Here is a 17,090-nt window from a genome sequence, read left to right on the forward strand (position 1 = left end):
TGTCGTTAATCCTAAATTCGTTCATGTCAAAGTACAGACTAGGGAGTTTACGCTAGACTTAGGATGAATAACAACGAAGGCCTCAACCTTCACCAATTTAATTGGCTCACCCGCCGTCGAAAGCCACTTTGCTCCGCGGGTATTCCAAATCCACTGTTTGGTTTTCGGAAAGGCCGCAGCAAAATTCGACTAGTCATCGAAAGGGCAGACGAATCCAGGCTGAAGAAGAGGAGAGGAGACCGGTTTTGCGCTGTGGCCACCCTTGAAGGACGCCTTCAACAGCATCAGTTGGGCAGCGATTGTGTCGTCTCTCATACGTATGAGGATTCCAGCATATATCTGTAAGATGGTGGAGTGTTACTTCCGTAGCCGCCAACTACTGTATATGACCAGTGGGGGACTGGAAACAGTGAGTGTCTCGGCAGGGGTTTCAGAAGGATCGATTCTTGGCCCGATACTGTGGAACATCGATTACAACGAACTGCTGAGACTTCTTCTCCCCTCGGGAGTGAGACTTGTGGGATATGTTGGAGTTTTGACTAAGTAGCCGATGAGCGCTTAAGCGCGGACTTGGTCTTCCATCACAGGTGCAGCTTTCGTTGCAGATTAGCATGGGAATTATGGCCAGGGGCCCAAGGTGGACTTTATGGCGTAGGGGTACATAGTATCTAGAGTCGACCAATTGCACCCATGGACCCATAGTAGCACGATTCTTGCAATTAGAAAATCCTATGGCTACCAACATTTATAGTGCATTCAACCTGCTCTGTCAGTGTTTTGTATTCGTTGGACGATTTTTTTAACATTCTCGACCAAATCCACTTAGCTTGCATTCCCCCTTCATATGTCATGCTGACACTCGCGTTCGACGATATGGTTCCACAGACCTCTCTTGTCTCGTCCATATTGCTAGATTAACTCCTAGACTCCAGTGAAAAGTGCAATCGTCGTTCCTCTCACCGGCACCGGAAAAAGCTGCTTGGTCAAGCTCATTTGGGCTTTCATCGATCATCTTGATGTACGACTTTAGGATAAAAACATGATTTCTGCGAAAAAAAAAATTGAATTCTTCTGAAGTTTGTACCTATTACATAAAATTACCTAACAGAATTATGAAAAAAATCTGCTCCATCCTTATTTTTCAAAACTTTCTTATGTGTTCGCTAAGAAGGATCTGCTAGCTGAACGCTTTCGTTTCCACTTCAACCCCCTGTCGGGGCTAATATAGAACCATAAATCCATGTTTAAAACTATAGGAACCTATCAATTAATTTTATCTTCATCTTTCTTTTTTCAGGACGCTCACTGCCTGTCTTATGTGTTCATTTGTTCCATTGGTACGGCCTTTTGGACCACTTCAATCTAGACGTAGTTAGAGTATGGAAATTGTTTAGTTTAATTGAAGAGGGCTACCACAGCACGAATCCGTATCACAATTCAATCCACGCGACTGACGTAACACAAGCAATGCACTGTTTCCTGCAGGAGAAACGCATCCTGGAGAATTTGAGCCCACTGGAAATAATGGCATCGTTAATTGGTGCCGTAACGCATGATTTAGATCATCCGGGAGTCAATCAGCCGTTCTTGATAGCGACTTCGAATCATTTGGCGGCCCTTTACGAGAACACATCGGTGCTAGAGAACCATCACTGGCGTTCGGCCATCGGCTGTCTGCTGGAGAGTGGCGTCGCGGAACAGATACAGGGTATCCGGCCGGAACTGGAAAAGCAAATCAGCTCTCTCATCCTTGCGACGGACATCACCCGGCAGCAGGAGTTCATCGCCAAGTTCCGGGAGTACTTGACCCGGGACAGTTTGGACATGCGGGAGAAGGAGCATCGGCACTTTATCCTGCAGATTGCTCTGAAGTGTGCCGACATTTCGAATCCCTGCCGACCGTGGGACATTAGTAAAAAGTGGAGTTTGAAGGTGTGCGAGGAGTTCTTCCGACAGGGAGACTACGAAAGGCAGCTGAATTTGCCAGTGACATCGCTGTGCGATCGACACTCCACTTCCGTACCCAAAATCCAAACGGGCTTCTTCAAGTTTGTCGTTACGCCGTTGATGGATGAGTGGCACCGTTTCTTGAAAACCAAACTCTCACACAATATGATGCATCACCTAAAGTACAATCAAAATCAGTGGGAATGCAAACTACAGGCTGAGTTGAATGAGGAAACTCGTACCGAAATATCAGATGCCGAGTTGTTGGAGGAGGATGAACCCGATGATCCGGATGAACCATTGAACGATTTTTCGGACAGCTCAGAAGTGCTTATTCCCAACATACCGACCTTCAAACGACGCAGTTCGCTACAGATACCCGTATTCGGTAACATTCACAGCGAGCGTCGATTCTCCGTACCCGTTCATAGCATACCGAAAATAGTGCTTCCAGCACGAGACCACCGAGACTTCAACCCACCTCCGGATTCGATCCAGGAAAGCGACGAGCACAAGTTTGAGAACGATTCGCTTTCGATATTCTCTTCCGACAGCGACAGTCTTCATCGGGGAGCACGCGGATCTTCCACCGGGAGCACAGCTGATCGGGAACGCCCGCTCAGCGCCGAGAATCTTCTTCCCGACTGCAGCATAGCATCGATGACGGATGGGGCCTGCGGTGATCGACTGAATCTTGTGCTTCACGGAGCCGTTAGTGTAGGAAACACCGCTAATCTGCTCACCGTTGGCACTTCCAAGCACCTTATCCGCCAACAAACCTTCCCACCGCTACAGCCGTACGTTCGAACCCGGTACATGTCTTCGCAGGCCGAACTAGGAGCCTGTCCAGAGGCTCTGCTCGAGTCCAACTCTAGCAGCAGCTCTTCCAACTCCCATCCGGAACCAAACAGTGAATCTCGAGGTATCCTTTCGATCAAGAAGGAAAGCTTCAAACGCGAAACGGATTCGTCCACGTCGGCCGACAAGGCCAAAATACCGAAGCTCTCTCTCGGGGGCCAGAAGGAGAATCTCGACCCTTCGATGCTGAAACGAAGCCTCAGCCGGCGGCGTGGTTCCGCACCTGTTACCGTAGCTCTTCCGCCGAAACCCTCGGAACCGGAGCTGAGTGTTTCGTTTGTTATTAAAACGAGCGATCTGCGACGGGGTTCCATGCCGGCTGAGTTCATCACCACGATGCGTGAGTCCTTAATCTTTGAAAACCTTTACCACAGTACTAAATCAAATTTCCCCTATACAGATTCAAAAGACCAACCAAACGGAACCCAACCGATCGAGGTGACCGCAAGTATTCCGAACAGTATCGGGCCGGTGTACAGCATGCAGCGACGCGGCTCTGTACCCTGTGACAACAGTTCCAACAGTGTCGTGATCCGGAACACTTTCGGCCTCAAGCGACGAAGCGCCAAAAAGGCCATGCGGAGACGTTCGTCCGGTGGAGCGGAGATTCTTAGTCCGATCCTGTCGGAAGATGCTCCGGTCCCGACGACGGATCCACCTTCGATGTCTTCCGGAAGTGGTTCCTCATCGTCCGCCTGGCAACGGTTCCGGCGGCGGGCCGATGTTGAGAACATTCTATCCCGGCGGCGTGGTTCGCTGCCGGTCGAGGTGCTTACAATAGGATATTCCGGTAAGTTTCGTACTCTGAATTATTTTGCAAACAGGTACTACATTTTTTTACATAGTTTTCGAGAATTAACACGGGTTTCGGAAATTAACACGGTTTTTTACGCATTAAGTATACCAGTTAAAAAAATTATAATGTATTTACGTTTAAGTGCCTGTGGTATCCATAGTGAAATTATATATATAAAGCTCACAACCAATAATTGTCAGAATGTTTAACACCGAGTAGAAAACTCATAAACATCCCGAACGTCTTTAAATTCAACACAGTGCAGTGTGGAAAGGTGCCGGGCAGACAATAGAGATGTTGCGATAAAGAGAAAAAAAATCTTTCCAGACGTTTCCTTTAGTGAACAATTTTTCCAAGAAAAGGTCGAACAATATAGAGAACAGCAAAAAAAGCAATCAGAACCGATAAACTGGCATACACAGAAAGTGTGTGTGTGAACGGAAGAAAAGGCACGGGCCAAGAAGAAAATGCGATAGGAAAACAAAGTAATTGGAATCGCGGTACGTGGTTGTCATCGAATCCTTCCGGTGTTTTGAGAAGACTTGTATTGCTGGCAACGCCGAGCAGCCTCGTTTTATTGCTCATTTCATCTCGTTCGTTCTGGACCAAACGGCCAACCGACCAGATTCTCGGGAAAATTGTCTACTTCTCGATTGTGTTGGGTCCCCGAGAAGGACTCGACGATTGGGAAATGGCAGTCCACCAAGTTGAAAGTTGACCGTAGAACGAGCGATGAATAGAGGCCCATTTGAGCGAAGATAAAGTGCAATTGTTGGCTTTTCAGGGCAGAGGTGATATTAGGGTGAAAAAATAGCATAACCTTCATAAACGATCAAATTAATTCAATTTGCATGGACAAAAATTGTTTGTGACTTTAGCCAACGACTGAAATAATGAATTACCATTTTAAAACACTCAAGAAGGTGAAGGTGTAAATCCAATACATATTGGGTATTCAGTAAATTCGGTGACTTCATTAGACCCGATTTCTGTTTCTAGAGGAATCGCACAGTAAAGAATACCCAATTTCCCTAAAATTTAAACTGAGGCCTCAGGCTTTGTCGCGCCGCTAGTATCGCAAGCTTTTACTTGGAACTCCTGCTCACCACCGCAAACCACCACGATGATTTTGAAGACTCCTCACAGGTTACGTATCTTACAATCCACCTGTGAAGTGTGTCTTCAAACTCACGAAGCTATGGTAATAAATCCTCTTGTTGATGAGTTAGATCTCTGAGAGTCAAAACGACATGATTATTAATTTAAATTATTTTAATTTTTTTTATTAGATAAAACGAGTTCTATCAATATGAAATTTGGCACAGATGAAATTTGGAAAACATCTGATTGGTGAAAAGTATCCTCAAAACCTTCACATTTACCAGGTACAATTTTCGTAATGCGCATTCCTCCACTACTTCAACTTTATCGAAATAAATTGTTTCTTCACAGAGAATAGAAAATAGAACGACGTCATCTGTCAATATGGTAATCCTAAACCCTGAAGTCTGAATAGTTGCTTGTGTGATCAAAACAAGCAGCAGATTTTTTGCAGATTTTAAAAATGATATTTTGGGTTTTCAATTGAAAGGTTGTGTAGAAAAACCCAGAAATTTGTTCGAAAAATGTCACTTTTTTATTTTTTTTGAATATGCTATTCTCACGAAATGCAAATGAAATTCCAATTTATGGAGCTGACTGGAAAATTCTCTGGCTACAACTTTGCCAAAGGCGTCAAAGCGGTGTTAGTTTCATGAAAAAAAAACTAGCAACACTAACAGATTTTCCGTCCAATTTTCAAAAATGTAATTTAACAACAAAGTAATTGATTTTAGAGTCTTAAAATGTTCTGACGAAAGTCACCAGATGCAATGGTTTTGCAAAAATTAAACTGAAATTGGGTGGAGCTGTTTTTTTAACTTGTTCAAATCATATTTTGAATTAAGTTTGGCATTTAAAATCGATTTCCAATTCAATTCATGTCTTATTTCAAACGTGTAAACCTTTTCTGAAGCCAGTGAAACCATCTTAACCAGCCGCTCGCTATCTTGGATATCTTGTGGCATATTTTATTTATGCTTCAGTAATTAAAATATCGAAAAACATTTTACGTGAAACAATCATGAAAAGATCACCATAGTTCATTTTCTCAGCACAATTCTCGCGAACAAACGAAAAAGGGACTGCGATTTTCTCGTAAATAGAATTTAATCTGTGAGAAAATAAAATAACATGTCCCAAGGATTTTTTAAATTTTTTTTGGTTGGATTTTAACTCCTTCAAGTCATTCATCTCTCTGTTCCAAGGCGATAATTCTGCCAGACTAAGGAAAACTCCAATGTTCAATGAGACGGCTAACACTTTTGAAATTATGATCGATTGGTGTAGTTACTCGCCTTTTAATTAACATCTGATTTAACCGAGCAATTCAAAGTCAGCATAATGGAAGAACCAAACTTGAGATGGCATAGCTAAGGAATCGAGCGCGTGGTTAAGAGAGTTTCGAATGCTGCTTATAAGGATTACTCTTTCGAAAAAAAGGCATGGATTTGTTCGATCGCAGTAAGCTATACCATTGAAAATGCCTAAACTTAATTATTAGTTTATATTTGTTTAAAATCAAAACGTCAAGAAAAAAATACAATTCTACCTGATTTAAGTTTCATTTATGAAAAATCATAGCATCAGGTAACTTTTAACTTCTGGTAACCATATTTTTTTGCAAATTTTAGAGTATCTTATGAAGATCATTTCACCAGAACTTCAATGCTATAAAATCAATAACTTTATTGATAAAATAATATTCCTGAAAATTCTACGGAAAATCTGTCAGTGTTGCTAGTTTCTTTTCATGAGAAAAAATAAAGAAAAGCTATGTTTGAGGGGTTATAACTATTCAATTTCTTCTCCTACTGTCTTAGACAAAGTTGTAGATTGAAAAATTTCCAGTAAGCTTCATATTTCACTGTGACTTGAATTATATTTATGTTGAATCATACAGAACAGAGTTCGGGCTGGAGCTCAAATCTTTATAAGAATGCCAACCGTTATTTTTTACCCATTTTAAATAATATTAATCGAAAATTATTTTGAAAAAAAAACTTATATAGTAGGATGGTTGGTGTTATTTTTGACCCAACTATTTATTTATTTTGAAATCCGTTTTTTAGAGTAATTGATAAACAAATGATAAATATTATCAAAACATTTCGTGAAACTCAAGAGAAAAATATGTGAAATGATTGATTAATCATGAGAAAAGATTTTTTTTTGACAAAGCAGAAACAGCTTTGTTAAATTTATACTCATTAATGAGTAAAAATTACCCATTTGAATGATATTTTCAGCTTTTTTTTTTACTATAACTCTAAAAACGGTACTTCAAGGTGCATGGAAACTCTTTCATTGTAATTTTAAGGACCTTAAACTAGATTTTGAAATAAAAAAGAGTATGGGGAAATGCGGGGCTTTTTTTGGCAAGGCCTTTAAGTTTTTCACTTTTGAAAAATAAAATGTTTATTTTCTAATTTTTATCATATATCATTTTAGTGTGTAAACATTTTGAACGGTTCAAATGAAAGCTCTTAATAAAAGCTTTCATATGTTGTACATTTCATTTATGGAAAAATGTTTTTCTTAGAAATATATGTAAGTTAATTGTTTTTCTTATCATATAAATGCTCCAATTTTTCAAAGTCTGATGTCTGTGTTGCGTTCAGTTTCCAAGGTAATGAGTTGAAGAACTGGGAATATCTTAGGTCAGTATCAAGTAAGTAAATAGTGGAAATAAAAAAGCGAACCGATTAAGATCAGTTTTTGACTTTTTGTGGCTAGTGCTGTCTGAACGTTTTTGAATGGTTATTTGTTATTTAATAACATCCATCGAACAATCCATGAACTTATGAATTTAAATTAAATAAAAAGTTTTATCATGTATGTATAGAAACGGCAAAGTTTCAAATGGTTTACTTACTAACTTGATCGGCAGTTGAAAAACTGTCGATCCAACGTTTTTGTTTGCATTTTACTATGCAAACTTTATCCAACTTGATGAACTATAATTATCAACAATTAATCACAAATTTCCCTTATACATTTTACAGAGGCAAATAACAAAGGTCTGCCAAATTTACCCGAGATGCACATAATTCAATACCTCATTACGACTAATTTGGAGGTGTCTTTGGTTTTTTCTTCTATGGGCTCTCGTTTTTTAGATGAAAGTAAACTTAAATGCCACGCAACGTTAAATTTTGTAATAAATTGTCTGAAATTTGGAGAATTATAACCCTTCGAAACTACAATATCTAGGAAAAATTAAAAAAAAAACTTTGATTGGATAACAAATTGAATCAAAAATAGTGTTTTTTTTTTTTCATAAAAATGTGTTAGTTTATCAGTAACTAATGATTAGTTTTACTAGAAACTAATGAATTTTAGCATTTCCTAATGCCAAAACATTGGAATTCAGGACAGCAGAAATTCCTCTTAAGAGTTGGTATCTAGTGTAATGATACCAGATTGGCTATTTCAATTTATGAGTTTACGCGGATTTTTGAGGAAAAAAATTAGGAAAGCAAGGTTTGAGGGTTGCCTAGATTTCGAGAAAATAGATCGGTTTTACCCAGATATATTCACCATTTTGGCGAAATCAAAGCCAAAGCTCCAACTAACGATATAAGAATTCGCGTCAAATAACAATTTTTTTGAGCTTGCTTCATCAAATTGAACTTATAACCATTTTTTTAATCTATAAATAAAATCAATGCCACTGTGGTGCCTCGGGAAAAAAAATTTCATGTCTAGATTTTGCAACTCCTGAAATTTAATAAAAATACCGGGATTTGGACTGATTTGCCCATATTTTTATATGAACATTTTGAATTTCGCAGATTTTGCAAAGATTTTTGGTAAAAATGACCGGGTTTGATCGGCCCGAATACTTCCTGGAGCTCTTAATTGTGTGACATTTTGGATTTTGTTACTGTCTTAAATAACTCAAAAATCCTCATTGATTTCACATAAATTCCAATTAAAAATATAAATCCAACTTAAAATTAACTTTCTTACGATATTGTTTGCGTTTTAGGAAGTTAAGGATTAGTTTGCATAACACTTAAAGCGGTTTTTCAAAAAACTCCTGGCACCCCCATTGAGTAACGGGGCAGTTCGTTTATTTTTCGTCCATTTAGCAATCAGCACCATCTAGTGGCTATTTGCTGAGCGATATTTGAACTAAATACTAAAGAATTAGAATTCAAATTCTTACACACGTTTTCGGCTCATTTTTGTTCTAGACCCGACCTCTGTTCTCTATGGCTAAAGGGTCAAAATAAACATTATTATTAATATTATTAATTTTTCATTTGTATTGTGTCAGAACAAAATATTCAAAACATAAAAACCAAAATAGTGACATTATCCGAGCAAATTTTCACGTTTTTCCTTACAAAATCTCAAATGAAAACCCGGGAACCAAAACCCCATTGTAAAAATCGACAAAAAATCTGTCCTTCCTTTTCCACAGAAAGGAAACTTTCTAGAATTATAATTAAAGTTCGTGTAGCTATTTTGTTTAGTGCGTTTAGTTCGACCATTTGAGTAAAAAACCTACCGAAGAATGAGTGTTTATAATTAGGAGTGTATCTGTCAAACGCACACTTGGGAAAGCAAAACCAATAACAATCAATAAATCAAAATAGCAGCAACCAAAGAAGACAATTTAATCGTTCGGTATGCCATTGCTGTGGAAATAGTTTGTGACTGAAATCGTACCATTTTTTCGCATCCCAGAGTCTTAACCAGGACAAACGAGGAGATTTTGGAATCGCGAGGATCATAAGCTGAGATACGTTTGTCCGATTGCAAGAAATTAGGCATTTCTTCAACTCACAACGGCAAATCAGTGGTGCCAGCCCCCAAGGTTCCTCATAACTACAATTTTTTTAATCTACAATCATCACTCTTATGACTTTCGCCAACTTGTTTCACACTTCTTTGTGCAATACAAACTCCTTTTTTCCTTAACTCAACTCTTCCTTTTTTCGACTTGTTTTAAAAACATTCATTATGGGTTAATGTACCTCTATTTCAAAAAGTTATAATATTTCATCGCCTTACGATATGGTTGAGAAGAGGTCCTCAAGGTCTCTTTAAAGAACTTGATACAGAGCTAGTCCAGTATCCTTTTGAGGCTCAAGCTCAAATTCTAATGGCTGCATGACAAGAGAAATCCAAAACAGATGTGGACTCGGTTTCATTCTCGTGCCTTCAACAACAAGGGTTAACTGAGCCCACCGGATACCGCCAAAAATTTCAATCGCTCTCATTAAGGCTATGATCATTTAGTATCCGGGCACTTTATTCTGGTAATAGCTAAGTTAATAGAGCTCGGATATAATTTTGCACAAATTTGCTCCTTTTACGCATTTTGCGCCTCGAAAATTCTTCGTTGTTGACTTGAAAGCTCATGAACTGTTGATTTTTTCTGATTTTTTTTTCAGACCAAACGGTTAAGAAGTATAAGGAGCCACTCGAAGTTCAAACCAACCATCGGAGGGCAACCCTTGATCTTAAATATGGTAAAAAGTCTATGGTTTTGGGGATAACTGAATGCAGACTCTTTAAATAATGCAAAAAATCCATTTTCGGCAGGCAAAAATTGTTGCCTGACTAGTAGACACCAAGTAAATAACTAATAATGATCAGTTCCAAAGATCGCAATCTGTGCATCCGGTTTTTACGCAATATGACAGATGTGTTCTGATGGACAAAAAAAAATATGTTAAAACCGGATTTAAGAGATCAAATTCTTCGAGATGCCTACTCACGAAAAGGTTCCAACCAGTTTCCAATTGCTTTTTCCAGGTGAGTTTGTGTAAAATATCATGATTTTGCAAAGGTTTGGCTTCTGTGGTAAAAAAATAAATCAATACATGGCTGACAAAAGTGTGCAAAGATTAAAAAGAGATTTTATGAAAAAGTTAGAGTATTTCTTAAAATCATTGATATTTTTTTTATATTTTTACATTAAATGTCATATTAACACCTACATTTCCTCCATAGAAAGGTTTTCGATCAGTTCAGTTGAATAGTTTTTAAAATACACACGTTTGTAATGCCGATGGATGATTAACACGTTCGTCGCCACGGCACCCATATTCGGGTGACGGGTGTATTTCCTGGGGGGCCCCGTCACATCAAAAAGCGTGTGACGCTCTCTTACTTGAGTTCACCGCTCAGCTTCGCCACACGTTTCAAATATGGGAGTTCTCCCTCTTTGCTTTCTCTCTCTGAAAATTTCTTTGGGCCTGGCTAGTAAAACTACAAAATGAGCATGGCGACGAACGTGTTAAAAATAATTTCGGAAAATGTTTGGCTCTGGACGACAAAAGTTATTTCTCTCAGTCAATGAATTGTGAATAGATGTCAAATATAAGGGATCATGTTTCACAGGTTCATGGAAGCTCATTGATAAGAGATTGGATCTATAAAAACAATAAAAGTTTCTGTTAATCTTTCCTGGAATTTGAATTTTTATAATGAACTTGAGTTAAAAAAAACTTATAAGTGATCCTAATATCGACTCTTTTCAATCTTCAAATCCTTGAAAATCCATCGACGGTGGTCATCAACCAGACGGAACTCAGCCCCTCAATGCGCCTTATTCGAATCTTTCCGTTCCGTTTCAGCATCGATGGTCCACTTAGATATTTGTCGAGCTTCGAACTGAACGAAATGTTGTAGTCGCCGTCGTCATCTTCGAAGGTACCAATCAACCGGATTCACCCGCGTTCACAGTTGTGGGTAGGCCAGAATCGGGTTGAACCATGAATTGAACGCCAAGTAGGTCCTTTTCATCTGGCACCGTCAGCAGCATCCAACTCCACAGACCAACGACGACGACGACGACTTTGACGATGAGGTGGTCTTGAAGATCTGCGAATGCGCTCAAGTGTACGATTATTGTGTAATTGTCATTACCCCAGCGAGGGAGTCGGGCCTGTCTGTGGCTCACTAAATGGGGCGTGTGACTGGCTTAAAGTGGATTTCCTTTGGCCTCCCCCTTTTTCCCTTCCACCCTCTTCGTTGATTTTAACAACAAGTGGGCACCGGAAGAAGAGCCAGACGGAAAACGGAAGTCGAATCAAATCCTTTGTAGGGAACGAGGTAAGAATTTATGAGATGAGTGTTTACCGAAAGCCGCCTACCGTCGAGAAACGGCGAATGATGGCAGCAACGATTATTCGAGGAAAATGGAAAGTCGTGTTTCGGTTCAGGACCCGCGGATGTCCCGTCGCGCTTTGAGGGGACCCACTAGGAGGAGATGGGGGTGGTGGAAATCCAAAGACGGCATCAGCCAGAAAGTGAATGGAAGTAATCGAAGCGTTACGGTGATTAAGGGGCAGCACTATTGCAGCTCAGTCGTTAGCTTTTCTTTGTGTAAATAGTGAAGAGACATCGTCAAATGGAGCCATAAAGGATTGCCGCCAGGCGGCTTGAAATGCGGGATAAAGTTCTTTTATCCTGAGTTTTTTTTCTTCCCATTTTATATAACGCCCATTGAAATTCTACGGAAGAACGAGATTTGAATTGCTCTTTCAGTGAAAAAACGGGTGTTACCGGTTTTGCAATTAATTTGGGAAAAATGACGCTGTTTGGGTGAAGTTTAATCGTAATATCGAAGCTAACACATCTTGAGGTTCTGAATTGCTGCTCGAATGAGTGGCAACTTTCGAAAAGTGCTGTGAAAATTCATACAATAAAACAGGGAAACAGCATTTTTGTGCCTATGTTTTGATAACTTTTTTTGGAAGATTTTTACGTTTTAAATTCGAATCTTTTGTCAGATTTTGTTTATCACCTCTATTTTTGGTCATATGGCGTTTGAAAGTTTTAATATTATCTAGTTTTGAGTAAAATCAATCTTTGAGAAACTGGTAAACAAACCAACCTAAATTTAAAACAAAAGCAGATTTTGAATCTTTTTATTAGGTACCGTGAACCGGGGTAACTTTGATCAACATGAAATTTTTCCACATAATCATCACAAACTAAGTTTAAAGTCTCACTTTTGTCTACCTTTGAAAACCTATAAGTTGAGTTTAAATAGGGAAAAACTTGGTTTGGTTTTGAAAATTTCAAATGTAAATAAAAATGTAATTTCATAATCTTGAAATATCTATTTTTGGAAGGCTCGTAAACAAACACTCTTCCTGATGAAATCAAAGCGAAGCAAACCGGTTGATTTATGTGAGAGTTCACCTTTTTTCCTTAGTAAATGTGTACTTTTGGTGTAGTTTGTGTTGTAGTTTGAGGAAAATTAGTGATACTTTAAAAATACGGACATTTTTCAAAAGTAAGCCAGTCTAGGACATAGAACTAGAAACTCTTTCAAATGGTAAAGTTTGAAGAAAAAAATAAAAGGGAAATAGTGCGAGGGCCTAGGGAATTGACTGAAGGCAAAATTTAGTTTTTTTTGTAGTAAACATTTTATAAGTAATGTTAAAAAATTTAGCCTCTTAATTTATGCAGCATCATTGTCCATGTTTTGATTGTAATTCTTGTTCGGCCTTAAAGCATTAAGGATAGCGATATTTTTTTTTCACCCCGAAAAATCTAAACCAAGGAACACCGAAATTCAGCATTCTATATCTCAGAATTCACTGGACCAAAAGTATCTTTGAGCCACCGAAAGAGTTGTGTTCAATTTTGTAGAGTTTCCTGATTAATTTTATATTATTTGTGTCATGTCTCTATGAGTAGCTCATTCGCAGAAATGAAAGAACGAAAATTCCCATACTTGCTCCGCAATTTGTTAAAAAATAGCGTTTTCGATTATGCAGGGGAAATTTAGGTCTCCACGAATTTTGCTTGATCTAACTGCTGTTTATTTTATTTGTTTATTTAATTATTTTATTTGTTTCATTTTGATTAAAATATCCTCAATATTCCGAACTGCCTTAGCAATTGTTAAACTAGCCTTTGTAAATATTATGAAGGTGTTTTGTATACTTTATGATAAAAAAAAGCTCGTAAAACCGTCAAAATAGAGACTGATCAATGTTACCCAAAATCATCAAATTCTAAACAGAGACGAAATCGATTTTCAAATAAAATGTAAACAATCTAGTAAATTTCTACAACCACGTTTTACTTTCATAAAAGTTCAGTTATGTTTTTAAAAAAAATATGAAACACGCCACATTCCCCTTAATATAAAAAATAATCGAAAATATTGAAAAAAAGTGATCAATCTTACCCCGGATTACAGTACTGTTTATTTGACTAAGCATTCGCAATTTTCTAAATTCTAATTTCAGATATACAATGCTTTAAAAAATAGAAATTTTACAATTCAAAAAAATTAAATTAAAAAAAAATCTAAATCTGGCAACACAAGAGCGTTTTAAGATTTTGATATTGAAGTTTTAAACTTATTTTATAGCTTTACTGAAAACACAATTTTAATGAACCATTTTGACTTAAACTATAAGAAATGACTAAGAATTTATTTGGTTTTTTTTTAATATCTTCAAAATTCTTCTTTTTAACCTTCCCATGCCGTTCGGGTCAATATGACCCGAAGCGCACATTTAAAATCTCTTTATCATCATTCCAATATACTGAAGAACTTGGAATTTTGACGGACCAAGTATGTTCTATGAAAATAATGATCAAATTAACGTCAAAAAATTGAAATTTCAGTTTTGAAAATCGGTTCATTGGGAAATGAAATACAGCTAAGCAAAGCAAAAATTGGATTTCGTTTTTTAAAGTTAGATTTTTTTCTACCGGAAGATCTGAGATAGCGGTCAAAACTTTCATTGGACCCCAACATATCTATACACTGTCGGATAGATGGATTCTTGGCGATTTCAAACATCAATGAAACACTTAAATACAGAAAAGCTGTCAATAGTTATGAGCATTTTAAAAATAAAATTGATTTTTCGGACTTTTTACTTTCTGAACCAGTTTCTGATAACTTGGTAATACATATCGACTTTATTTTAAAATTTTGAGTAATAAGAACATATTACCTACACAATGAATATAATATCATCAAAATCGGTTAACATTTACAGCCAGGAGAAAGAAATCAAACTACAACTCAAATTTCCCCGAAACGGATATTTTGCGAACGGCATGGGAAGGTTAAGAATAGTGAAAAATGAGCAAAAATAAAACTTCTTTATCTTTTTTCCAGAAGTCAAAACTACTCGCGGTCTTCGGCAAAGTTGATTACACAAGGCAACAAAATTTACATTTTTCCGAGGTGCAAAAAATGTAAGAACTAAAAGGTCGGGATTTGACCAGGCCGAACTGAACGCCATCAGCGTTTTTTCGAGACATTTGAACTTTAAGCGCATATATTTTTATTGGGAAACGAAATCTTTGAATTTTATGAACCAGAATTGATAGATAGTTTATAAACCAGAGAATTCATTTCTGTCAATCATATTCGCCTTTTTGATCTGGCATGTGAATTACACTAGAATAAAATTTTGTTGTTTCTAAATTTTTGCATGGTGCTCAGTTCGGTCTGGTTGAAGCCCGGCCTGTTGATCAATCTTGGGGCGCTGTTCCAATATGCTATTAGTGTTTTTCTATCAGCTCTTGAATTCAAAAATTGGTAAAATTCGTTTAATAATTTTGTGCTCTTTTTTAGCAAAACGGTAGAACATGCCAAAAATTTTGAAAATAAAGGTTTTGAATTGAGATAGCCATATTTTTTTCAGCACGTATCCGGGCCGGACAGATCCGGGCAATTTTATATAAAAAGCAGGCAAAATCTGGGCATTTGATTTCAAAATTAATTACCATAAATCCTTCCAATATCCGGGCAAATTTTCTCAAAATCCAGAAATTACTTATCAAAAATCAAAAAAAAATTTAAAAAAAGTTTTTCATCAAATTTAATCGATAAACTTCAAATGATATTCCACAAACGTATCATTATTATTTTTACAAAACTTGCTCAGAAAATTTCGTTTTGGAAGCATAATTAAAGAAAATTACATCAAAATTTGTTTGTTTTTTTTGTTTAATTTCCCAAATTTTGTATTAAATATCCAGGCAAACTCGGACAAAACCGAACAATCTGGCAACCTTATTTTAACTCCATCATCAACTTTCTCTAAGACGTAGTGTGATTTTGACTTCTGAGAAAAAAGGTATTGAAGTTTTTTTGTTAATTTTTCTCAAATCTGTAAATCACTAGAATTTTTCCAAAATTTTCATGAAAATTTTAATTTAAGTTGTTGATTGAGTTAAAATCTTTAATAAAAAAAATACTCAAAGACTTGCTGAACTGAAATCATTGCCCGGATTTTGCCCGGATTTTGCCCGGATTTTGCCCGGATTTATTCACTTTATTTGGTAAATCCAACAAAAAAAAAATGTGTTGTAAAAACTATTTATTTATGCCTTCAAAACGAAAATTTTTGAGCAAGTTTTATAAAAATAATCGTAAAAGGGTTTTTTGGAAGCCTAGAATCGATGAGTTTTGATGAAAAAATGTTTTTTCAAGTATTTTCCCTGCTTTTTGTTGAGCAATTTTTGGATTTTGACTAAATTTGCCCGGATATTGCCCGGATTTTGGGTCGTCAATTTTAAAATCAAATGTTTGGAGTTTGCCAGGTTTTTATATAAAACTAGCTGACTCGGTGCTACACCTTTCAATCGAATGACATTTTCAGAATTTATTCAAATTTTATTGTTTTGTTGGCATTATTTTCAACCAAATTATAACATAATTCATAAGCAACCACTAAATAATGACAGCTGAAGTTGCAACATAAAAATAACTTAAACTAATATTCTGAATCTTGATCTATAAATTTGTGTTAAAGCTCTGATAATTTTAATCTGTTTCTTTAAGCTTCGCCCTAAAAAAGGAGGGTCTCAAATTAATCATACGCAAACAATCCAACTGATAAAATATGGTTGTTTTTGCTTAATATGTTCTGAATTTATGCCAAAAAACTGATAAGAGAGCCCCCCCTTGTCCTTCCCTTCCCCCCTGCTGAATGGAGATCGTGATCCTCAATAATCATACCCATTTTTTTCGTTCCCAAAAATCTTCTTGTATCAAATATTGTTCCAATGCTTGATAAGTTTTAAAGCTTTACAACACAATTTATATGGAACCCCCTCCTTTCTTCTCCTCTCTACACTGTAAAGCGTAAGGGTCTATAACAATCGTTGAAACATATCTCGTAATTAAGTATCTTTACATGCTATATTTGTTTCCATTTGTTGGCTTCGTTAGCATAAATTAATAACTTATACAAACGAAATTGTATTGGGCTCACCTCCCTCCTCCTATGTACCTTCTCACTGAATGGAGGATATTGTGTCAGATAATCATAGAATCATACCAAAATGATTTTTCATGTTTTGTACATTTCTCGAATTTTGTAAAAAAAAATAAATATGAGCTTTCCTCTTTCTCTGCTATTTTCCAATTCTATCCTCCTACGGCAAG

General features: G+C 37.0%; 1 protein-coding gene across 1 annotated transcript in view; it reads left to right on the forward strand.

Annotated features, from left to right (window-relative positions):
• LOC129755605 (uncharacterized) overlaps positions 1 to 17,090 on the forward strand; it is a 63,686-nt gene that overhangs the window by 14,273 nt on the left and 32,323 nt on the right. The window contains exons 2-3 of the mRNA XM_055752177.1: positions 1,298 to 3,145; positions 3,206 to 3,595. Coding sequence (XP_055608152.1) covers positions 1,298 to 3,145; positions 3,206 to 3,595 — 2,238 coding nt within the window. The remainder of the gene's footprint in view (positions 1 to 1,297; positions 3,146 to 3,205; positions 3,596 to 17,090) is intronic.

This window comes from Uranotaenia lowii, chromosome 3 (assembly GCF_029784155.1).
Source record: "Uranotaenia lowii strain MFRU-FL chromosome 3, ASM2978415v1, whole genome shotgun sequence".
NCBI lineage: Eukaryota > Metazoa > Arthropoda > Insecta > Diptera > Culicidae > Uranotaenia > Uranotaenia lowii.